This window comes from Lipotes vexillifer, unplaced genomic scaffold (assembly GCF_000442215.2).
Source record: "Lipotes vexillifer unplaced genomic scaffold, Lipotes_vexillifer_v1.1 scaffold371, whole genome shotgun sequence".
Taxonomy (NCBI): domain Eukaryota; kingdom Metazoa; phylum Chordata; class Mammalia; order Artiodactyla; family Lipotidae; genus Lipotes; species Lipotes vexillifer.
In genome coordinates this window covers 2361593-2372670 of record NW_006786304.1, presented here as the reverse complement: position 1 = coordinate 2372670, position 11078 = coordinate 2361593, and the positions used below count along the sequence as shown (strand labels likewise).

The following is an 11078-nucleotide window of genomic DNA, read 5'->3' as shown; positions in this document are numbered from 1 at the left end:
ACGGGCTCACAGTTATCTGCTGAACCTCATGAACTGCAGGTTCCCACCTGCACGTGCATCTCTTAGGAGATTTCTCTCTGGTGGCCAAAGTTTCCCTTTGTGCTCCAACTGGAATATTCTATCTGGTTTGAAGCTGACCACTTGAGAAAACAGGACCAGTGGTTTGACGCTTACTTACAGGGAGGTCGCTGTCCTCACCCACAGAGACCAGGTTCCTGAAGTTCTCCAGCATCACGTCTTGGTACAGGTTTATCTGGGTGGAGTCCAATAGCACCAGCTCTTCCTCGGTGAAGACCACAGCCACGTCCTTGAAGGTCACAGTTTCCTAAAACTTCAAGCACATGCCACATTCATCATCTGCACAAATGACCCCTGGAAGAAGAGCCACGTTGGAAGCTTTTGTGCCAGTCATTAAGTTGTGGTCTTCTTGCTCCAAACCCTCTTAGTTCCCTGACCAGGGATTGAACCCGGGGCCACGGCAGTGAAAGCACCAAGTCCTAACCACTGGACCGCCAGGGAATTCCTGCAAATTTTTTTCTATAATCTCTTTTCATTAGAGAAAGCTTTATAAAATAATACCATGTATGGAAAAAAGTACTTAAAATTCTGCATTCACTTTGACTTCTTTTCCCCAAATTTAAAGATAAGTTACAATACACACATGTATATATAATGAGAGAGAGAGAGAGCGCGCACGCACATATTTCCATGTCCTAATATTTTCACCCACTTTATCTCACTTGATAGCAGCACAGGATCGAGACAAGAGGACGAATGAAACCACAACAATCCATTGATCCAACACCAATCCAATGGATGGACATGGAGTCCACTCCACCATCTTTTTTTTTCTCACTGTTATAAACAATGCTGTGATGATCACTCTTTGAACACTTGCTCTGACTTAGAATTCTTGGAGTGGGAAATACTGGAGCAGAGGTTTGCAGAACTTCTACAAGGGCTGAAATGCCCCTGCAATTGTGTGGATGTACCCATTTCTCCATGTTAGCTAACAGTGAACACCGATCTTTCAAATCTTTGGTCATCTGCTAGGAAAAGAATCACATCTTGTTTCAATCTGCATCACTTTGATTACTAGAGGCTGATCATCTTTTCATATGATTATTGGTCATTTGTTTTTCCTCTTTTCTCCCTTCCTGAACATGAAGGCTCAGGTCTTTATTCCCAGCTCCTGTTTTCAAAATAAGGATATTAAAATTTTGTTGTGCATGAAGCTTTTTTCACCCAATATGCTGTCTTTTAACTTTGTTCGTGGTATAAGTTTTGGTAGCGTGTATTACGTGGAGAATATAACATCTGGAAATGAATAAGAAGAAATGTCCCACTGAGGAGAAAAACCTGGGCAGAGAAGGGGGATTCATTATTTGGAGTCACCTCTCTACATAATGCGGGCTCAGGGCCCTGAGATGAAACCATTATTGACAGGCCGCATGTAGAGCAAACAGGCACATTACGGAGTCCTACAGACCTGGGCTCAAATCCAGGATTCACCACTCATTTCTTCATCTCTAAAGCAGAATCATACCACCTCTCTCACACAGCTATTTTGGGCATAAATGCACTGAGTAATGTAATGTGCTCACCTAATATGTTTTTTTTTCCCCTCTTTTTCCTGTTACCAAGGGAGGGACATATGTTTACTCTCTGATGCCTTACGTTGTTATTTCTGGAGAGAAAAGAGAACTCGACCCACCTGAAACTTGGTTTTGTCTTCCCCATCTTGGGAAAGGGCTGAGGCTTGAGAACGCAGAGCTGCAGGAGAAGAGAGAAGCATTAAGAAAGGTGGGGCCTGCCTGGGCGCTCTGACTACCCACCTGGACCTCAGGAATGTCTGTCCCCTTACAGACTGGTTTCTTTTCACTGGACGCAGCTCTTCATCCACCTCACATTTCCTCTCTCCACACCCGACTTAGATTCTCCCCCACCCTTCATAAGCTCTCAACTCTTTCCTCCTGCCTTGAGGAGGAAAAAGTCTCCATGGTCACCCCTCCTAGGTTTCTGGAGCATCAGCAGTTTTATTTTATTTATTTTTAAACCAGATTTATTTATTTATTTATTTATTTATTTTTAAAAGCTGTTGGGGGCAGGAGTTTATTCATTAATCTTTTTTTTTTTTTTTTTTTTTTTTTTTTCTATTTAAAGACACCTTGTTTAATATATATTGTTGTTTTTTTTTTTTTTTTTTGCTGTGTTGGGTCTTCGTTTCTGTGCGAGGGCTTTCTCTAGTTGCTGCAAGTGGGGGCCACTCTTTATCGCGGTGCGCGGGCCTCTCACTATCGCGGCCTCTCTTATTGCGGAGCACAGGTTCCAGATGCGCAGGCTCAGTGGTTGTGGCTCATGGGCCCAGTTGCTCCGCGGTGTGTGGGATCCTCCCAGACCAGGGCTCGAACCTGTGTCCCCTGCACTAGCAGACAGACTCTGAACCACTGCACCACCAGGGAAGCCCAGCAGTTTTATTTATTCTCTGATCTTCCTAAACTGGAGAAGCAGAAGATCCAGTGGTTCTTCGTTCTTGAGACTGTCCAAGTTCTGATGAGGAGCTTCAGATGGCTACCTGGGCTCCCAAGTACCTACCTCCACCTCCACTCTCCAGAGCCTGCTTCTTGGTTTCCACATTCCAGAGACCTGTGGGCTCAAGAAGGAACTTGACTTTATCTGAGCTCTTTCTTCTGGCACCAAAGTTCACACCCTCTGGATGACATTCATTCAGAGGATATGTACTGAACGGCTATGTGCACAGTCCCTGCTCTGGGGGAACTCACAGTCCAGAGAGTCATGAATGTCGCAGATGGCTGTACAGTCAGAGGAGTGTCTGCAGGGAGGGCCCAGCAGCAGAAATCTTGCAGTGAGACACAGCGCCTTACAGAAGGGTACAGATCCCACAAACATACAGGATCCGTGCCCTGTGAAGTAAAACCTGGAGTGTAAAAGCTTCACTAACGCAACAGTCTGGGGATTGCAAAAATAAAAAATCCACATCCCTGTCTTCAAGGATTCTAAAAATCAGGATATGACAACGGAATGCTACTCAGCCATAAAAAAAGAATGAAATAATGCCAGTTGCAGCAACATCGATGGATCTACAGATTATCATACTAAGTGAAATAAGTCAGACAGAGAAAGACATATCACTTATATGTGGAATCTAAAATACAACACAAATGAACTTATCTACGAAACAGAAACAGACTCACAGACATAGAGAACAGATTTGTGGTTGCTGGTGGAGGGGGCAGGGAGGGATGGAGTGGGAGTTTGGGATTAGCAGATGCAAACTATTACATATAGAATGGATAAACAACAAGGTCCTACTGTATATCACAGGACCTATATCCTGTGATAAACCATAATGAAAAAGAATATGAGGGACTTCCCTGGTGGCACAGTGGTTAAGACTCTGCGCTCCCAATGCAGGGGGCCCGGGTTCGATCCCTGGCCAGGGAACTAGATCCCACATGCATGTTGCAACTAAGAGTTCGCAGGGAGATGAACAGCAAGGTCCTTCTGTACAGCACAGGGAACTATATTCAATATCCTGGGATAAACCATAATGGAAAAGAATATGAAAAAGAATGTATGTATAGCTGAGTCACTTTGCTGTAGAGCAGGAATTAACACAACACTGTAAATCAACTATTCTTCAATAAAATAAAGTTTTAAAAATAAAAATAAAAATCAGGATATGGGTGAGCAAATGTCTTCTAAATCAGAGTTTGTAACCTCTCCTGTTCCATGACCTCCTTTGACAGTTGGGTGATATTTATGGACTTCTGTTCAGAATAATGTTTTAAATGCATAAGATAAAACACAGGATGATTTTAAAAGCTAATTACACTTAAAGACAACCTTCAAAAATATTGAAACATCAAGTGTGTGCTTCTTTATTAATTATCAAGAATGAATCAACTACTGTAATTTCAAAATAGTAATGAGCAGAAGCAATATTTTGAAACATCTACACCAACGGCATTATAAGAATATCTATGATTTATGGGACTTCTCTGGTGGCGCAGTGGTTAAGAATCTTCCTGTCAATGCACGGGACATGGGTTTGATCCCTGGTCCGGGAAGATCCCACATGCCGCGGAGCAACTAAGCCCATGCACCACAACTAAGCCTGCACTCTAAAGTCTGCGAGCCACAACTACTGAGCCCGCGTGCCACAACTACTGAAGCCCACGAGCCCAGAGCCTGTGCTCCACAACGAGAAGCCACCACAATGAGAAGCCCATGTGCCGCAATGAAGAGCAGCCCACACTTGCCGCAACTAGAGAAAGAGAAAGCCCATGTGTAGCCACAAAGACCCAACGCAGCCAAAAACAAATAAATTAATAATTAAAAAAAGAATATCTATGATTTACATGGATAACAGAGTCACAGGTTCTGCTAATACTATTGCGGTTTGCTGCCTACATTCATAATGGAAGGAAATGCTAATTTTCAGTTTGACCAGTATACATTTTTTTCCCACTCAAGTTCATGGACCTGCTGCATTACACCATGGACTCGAGTTCAAGAACTCCTTTTCTAACGAAGCCTTCTCCTGCCAGCACCAGATAGGATGAGCCACTCTGGGACCCAGCCACACTCTGTTTAAAATGCTGGCTTAGGGCTTCCCTGGTGGTGCAGTGGTTGAGAGTCCGCCTGCAGATGCAGGGGACACGGGTTTGTGCCCCGGTCCGGGAGGATCCCACGTGCCGCAGAGCGGCTGGGCCCGTGGGCCGTGGCCACTGAGCCTGTGCGCCCAGAGCCTGTGCTCTGCAACGGGAGAGGTCACAACAGTGAGAGGCCCACACCGGGGTGGGGGTGGGGGGAAATGCTGGCTTAGCACCTTTCACACAGGCTGCCTTGTTAACATCTCTAAATCACTGATGGACTCCAGTCTTCTTCCTTTATTTATCTTCACTATCCTGGACAGGTGTGGCCCCTCGGATGCACTTAGCAAATCCCATCAACAGGCTGTGATGCACCCAGAAGAACAGAACTCTTGAAATCAGCCTGGAGCTAGTAAGTAATGCAAAGACACTGACCGGGAGCTTCCGCCTTCCCTTACTTGTTTTTCCCTTAGATCCAAGCCACAGGGCAAATTCAGACAAACAGATACACCTGCTTGGGATGTCCACTCTAAGATGCTCCCTGGACTGTGGCGCTTCAGGAGCTCAGGCGTCCACCTTTCCTCTAACCACCTGTCCTGGGCCTTCGCACAGCCTGCTCTGCCAGGCACCTGTCTCACACCACGTGTGCCCTGCCCTGCACTAGGATCGCTCTCTCCAAAGCAAGTGTGGAAGACTGCGTCACCTGCTGACCTCCTGTATGGAGGATAAAGGGCAAAGGAAAGCAGGGGCCAGGTCTGTAACAAGTCCTCCACAACAATGCCTTTCAAACTCGACCCTTCAGGATCCTCCAGGACTGTGCTTTGCAAACTTTAGAGTTTTTAAAAATCACAAGAGATTGCTAAAAGAGACTGCTGGATGCCACCTCCAAAGATTCTGATGCAAGAGCTCTGCAGTGGAGCCCAGGAATCTGTATTTCTAACAAGTTTCCAGGTGATGCTGATACAGCTGCTCCAGGGACCACCCTTTAAGCAGCACGTGCTAAGATACTCTTTGCTGATTTCCAAGGTTTCGAGGGGCTTCTAGTTTGTACAGAATTTCCTTGTGGTTCCTCCTCATGTCCCTGACCTCCAAGAGTTACGGCTGCCTCAAGATTCAGTCCAGGAAGTTCTTCTCTATCTCGACTCATCACTCTCTTGGTGAACACATTCGACTTCATGACTTCGAAATGCATCCATATGCTGATGACTCAATGCCAACTTGACGGCTCCACTCAGGTGTCTAAAAGGTGTCTCAAACATGCCCCCAAACCAAATTCCAGATTTGCCTCTAGAGGTCCCTCTCCCCTTTCAAATCCCTTTCAAATAAGCAGGCGATATATTCTGGAGCAATCCTTGATTTCTCTTTTTCATACTCCACATCCAATCAGCAGCAAGAACCTTCAAATTATAGCTAGACTTAGACCAATTCTTCTTGCTGTCACCATCCAAACCACCATCTTCTCTGCCTGAAATACTCCAGTAGCCTCCTAACTGGTCTCTCTGATTCTATTCCAGTCCTGCCTGCAAGTCTATTTCCTACAAAGCAGCCACAGTGGTCTCTCTTTTTTTTTTTTAATTAAAAAATACTTGATTGTTAAAAAATGCTAACCAGGGCTTCCATGGTGGCGCAGTGGTTAAGAATCCGCCTGCCAATGCAGGGAACACAGGTTCGAGCCCTGGTCCGGGAAGATGCCACATGCTGTGGAGCAACTAAGCCCATGTGCCACAACTACTGAGCCTGCGCTCTAGAGCCCGTGAGCCACAACTACTGAAGCCCACGCGCCTAGAGCCCGTGCTCTGCAACAACAGAAGCCACCACAATGAGAAACCCATGCACTGCAACGGAGAGTAGCCCCCGCTCGCCGCAACTAGAGAAAAGCCCGCGTGCAGCAACAAAGACCCAACGCAGCCAAAAATAAAATAAATAAATAAATTTAAAAAAAAATGCTAACCATCGTTTAAGCTTTCAGAGAGTAATAATATTTTGGCTGGTGGAGGGTCCTGCCTTCATGCTGACACTGCTGACAGATCAGGATGGTGGTTGCTGAAGGTTGGGGTGGAGGTGGTACTTTCTTAAAATAAAACAATGAAGTTTTAAAAATTTAAAGTCATGTCACTTCTGTGGCCAAAACCTTCACTTGACTCAAAACCTTCGTCCTTTCAATGGCCAAACGACCTTACACTATGAGGCCTCCCAAGACCCCATTTCCTACTTATCCTTCCTCTTTCTCATTCTCGTCAGCCTCTCTGGCCTTCTTACTGGTCTTCAAATAGACCAGTCATACACCCACCTCAGGGCCTTCACTGCCATTCCCTTTCCCCAGATGTCCACAGGCCCCCTACCTCCTTTGGGTCCCTACTCAGGCATCACCTTCTCGGTGACAGCATCCCTGGTTATCCCACTTAGAGCTGCCAGTCCCTCCGCCAGCACTCCCAAAGCCCTTTTCCTGCTTCGTTTTTCTCCATGAAACTTATCATCTAAACTTCCATCTGTTTTTCTTGTTTACTGTCTTTCTGCGCCCACTAGAACGTGAGCTCTCTGAGGGCTGGGATTTCAGTCTGCTCCTGGCACAATGTAGGTGCTCAATAAATATTTATTTTAAAAAAGTTTTTTTATTATTGAGGTATAGTTGATTTACAATGTTGTGTTAATTTCTGCTGTATAGCAAAGTGACTCATTTATACACATATACACATTCCTTTTTATACTCTTTTCTATTATGGTTTATCCCAGGACATTGAATATAGTTCCCTGTGCTATACAGTAGGACCTTGTTGTCCATCCATTCTATAGATAATAGTTTGCATCTACTAACCCCAAACTCCCAATCCATCCCTCCCCCACCCCTCAATAACTATTTAAATGGAGACTGAGACTTGCCTGAACTCAGCCTGCTGCTACCTGGATCCTGGATCTGCTGTTACCAGTTATAGAGCAGAATGGATTTTGTTCCCCAGCTCGTTCACTTAGTAAATTACATGCTAAGGACCATGCAGGGTGTGTCGGGACACAATGGTGATCAGGGCAGGAAAGGATTCTGCATTCAAGCTGACATTCCAGCTGGGAAGACAGCACACACTGACTGAAATTCTACCGTGTGACAGCTGCGTGGGATATAAAGAAAGATACCGTCCCTGACCATGTGGTGCTCACACTGCAGGGAGAAAGAGGATGACAGAAATAACTGGTGCCAAAGGCAGTGGGACGAAGAGGTAACGGGAATAATAGATACCGCAAAGGTAGAAATAACAGATGAATAAAATTATGATGAATGAGATTATGTACGGGGATGAAAAGGCGGAGAACTCAAATGTGAGTCTGGGGCCTCCCTGGTGGCGCAGTGGTTGAGAATCCGCCTGCCAATGCAGGGGATACGGGTTCGAGCCCTGGTCTGGGAAGATCCCACACGCCACGGAGCAACTGGGCCCGTGAGCCACAACTACTGAGCCTGCGCGTCTGGAGCCTGTGCTCCGCAACAAGAGAGGCCGCGACAGTGAGAGGCCCGCGCACCGCGATGAAGAGTGGCCCCCACTTGCCACAACTAGAGAAAGCCCTCGCACAGAAACGAAGACCCAACACAGCCAAAAAATAAATAAATAAATTTATAAAAAAAAAAAAAAACGGAGGTCTGTCGAAAGTGATTCCCCTCACAACCACAAAATAATAACAATAATAGTAATGGCAACAACAACAATAATAGTAACACCATCACCAGCATTTAAAAAAAAAAAAAAATGTGAGTCTGGGTTGAAGCTTGAGGAAAATGGGGAAATTATGATGTCTTAACCTAGACAGCAAAAGGAGGAGCCAGGTTTTGGAAGTTACAGCTCTTGTCTCTCAATTTTGGGAGCTGTGCAATGGTTTGGGTTCAAATTCTGGCTCAGCCACTTGGTAGCTGTACTAACACTAGAAGAGTGACAAACCTCTGAGTCTGTTCTTTCTTCTGTTAAATGAAGATAATATTCCTTACTTGCAGAGTGGAAAGAATTAATTCTTTCTCATACACATATACATGCCTACCTATTTGAATAAAGCTCATAGCCCAGTTCTTGGCACACAGAAAATCCTCTATAAACTATTATCATTGCTGTTATTCATTCACCCCCAGGCACTAACCTCGGAATACAAGCATCCCTTCATTTAACAAATATACGTTCAGTGCCTAACTACATCTTGGATGCTACAACAAACACTGGGGATGCAGCAGTAAATAAGACAGGCAAGGTACTTGTTCTTATGCCTTCTGGTGGGTAAACAAATCTACAAAGGTGATCAGCGATTACAAAAAGGGCAATGAAGAAACGGAAACACATGTGACAGATTCTTGTTTACCCCCCCAGAATGTAAGTTCTCTCAGACAGAACATTGGAGGCAGGTTTGGGAGGGGCAACATTAAATCAGGTGGTCATGGAAGGTCTCTAAGACCCGCATGAAAATAAATCAGTTGTGTAAAGATCCGGCATGAGAAGAGTACAGAGGGAAGTGCAAGGACAAAGGCCCTGACTTCTGGTGATAACATCTCCTGGCCAAGTGACACTTGTTAGGTTTCTTAACCTTTCTAAGCCTCAGTATTCTTATCTGTAACATGGGACTAATATTATCTAACTTCTGCAGTTGCTGAGCAAATTAAATATATATTAATTTACTCAGGGACTTCCCTGGTGATCCAGTGGCTAAGACTCCACACTCCCAATGCAGGGGGTGCCTGGGTTCGATCCCTGGTCAGGGAACTAGATCCCACATGCCGCAACTAAGACCCCAGTGCAGCCAAATAAATAAATAAATAATAAATAGAAAAATTAATTTGCTCATTCAAATATTTATTGACAGGCTACTATATGCCACACACTGTTCCAGGGACCAGGGATACAGCAGTGAAAGCCCTCAACATAATAACTGTCATATAATAAGCACTTAATTAATGCATACCATTAGTTACTGTTATTACCTCTTTCCTACACGTAGCACATCCTTGAAACAGTGTAAGCCTGAGCGATCTACTGATCAAATGAACCACTACTAGAAGCCAAGGAGAGAACATACTAATAAGACACCAGGAAATTCCCCAACCTTAGAAGAAACCCATTTCTGAGTGAAGGGGGTAAGCCTGAGGGGCCTGAACAGGACATGTGTCAAAACCATGGGATAAAAAATGAGGTCGGAAAAACAGGTCTCCATTTGGGAAGACAGCAAGCATTGACATAAAACAACAACAAGAGACCAAAGTCCTACTCACCTGGAGCTCCAACGGCAAGAGACCTGGGATTATTCCTTCCTCTTTGATGCAGTTCTCTCTGGCAAAGGAACAGTTGGAAGAGAGCAAGAAAAGAAATGAGCCATGAGATAACATGATGTTATCATAATTCCCAACACACCACAGGGAAAAATCTCTGAGCACCAGCTGGATGTACGCTACTCCTCCCTTTAACCTACGCTTCCTGTAATCTACTCCTATTACTTCCTTCAGGTGTCCTGGAAAGGGACCACCCTCCCTACAGGACTCAGAGAAAAGGGCCCATGCCAGTCCTGCTTTGTGCCTTGTCTACAAGCCTGCACTCACTGTAGCTCCCAGGGGACAAAAAGAATCAAGACACAGTCTCAAATTGAATTCAAAGCTGTGGCTCCCACATGCTATGTGACATTTAAATTCTGGGGGGAGGGGGAAGGATTTTTTTATTGAAGTATAGTTGATGTACAATATTATATGTTACAAGGTGTACAATATAGTGATTCACAGTTTTTGAAGGTTATACTCCATTTATAGTTATTATAAAATGTTGGCTATATTCCCTGTGTTGTGTAATAAATCCTTGTAGCTTATTTTATACACAACAGCTTGTACCTCTTAATCCCCTACCCCAATCTTGCCCCTCTCCCCACTGGTAACCACTAGTTTGGTCTTTAGATCAGCTATGTGACATTTAGAGTGGAATTCAACCTGTGTGGATCTCAGACGCGACAAAAACCAGATGCAGCAACAATACATCAGCAAAAGAATCTTTCACAACTTGCACGATGCTTTAAAATTCTCCAAGGAACACAAACATAACATGAAGATTCAACTTCAGCAGCTCTTTACAGAAATGCCTTCACAGACACAAATCTCTGAAATTAGTACAGAAGTGGGTGGGTGGCTACCGTGAAAGAATTCAAGATACCATCAATCCGCGACTGCCTGGATTGGAGTCTCCCAAACGGGAGATGCCCATCTCAGAGTCGGAGCTGCCGGCCTCAAACTGCTCCTTCCGAGCCTGAGGGGTACCAAGGGCTGCCGGCCCGGGCCCCGCCCCCTATCCCACCCCGGGATGCTCGGCGACCCGCCTCCTCAAACCCTTCCTTCGCCAAGCCGAGCTCGTTGAAATTCTCTGGTTCCGACCCTCCGCCATTCGCTGCCCTTTCCCCCTCAGATCCCGGAGATCTGGCCCCTGTGCCTGCGGCCGGAACAAAGACCTCGAAGAACAC

General features: G+C 45.2%; 1 protein-coding gene across 1 annotated transcript in view; it reads right to left on the bottom strand.

Annotated features, from left to right (window-relative positions):
• Positions 1 to 11078, bottom strand: part of LOC103071308 (zinc finger protein 180-like) — a 52514-nt gene that overhangs the window by 8523 nt on the left and 32913 nt on the right. The window contains 3 exon segments of the mRNA XM_082931130.1: positions 199 to 325; positions 5524 to 5553; positions 10854 to 11047. Of these exon segments, the coding sequence (XP_082787256.1) occupies positions 199 to 325; positions 5524 to 5553; positions 10854 to 11047 (351 nt within the window).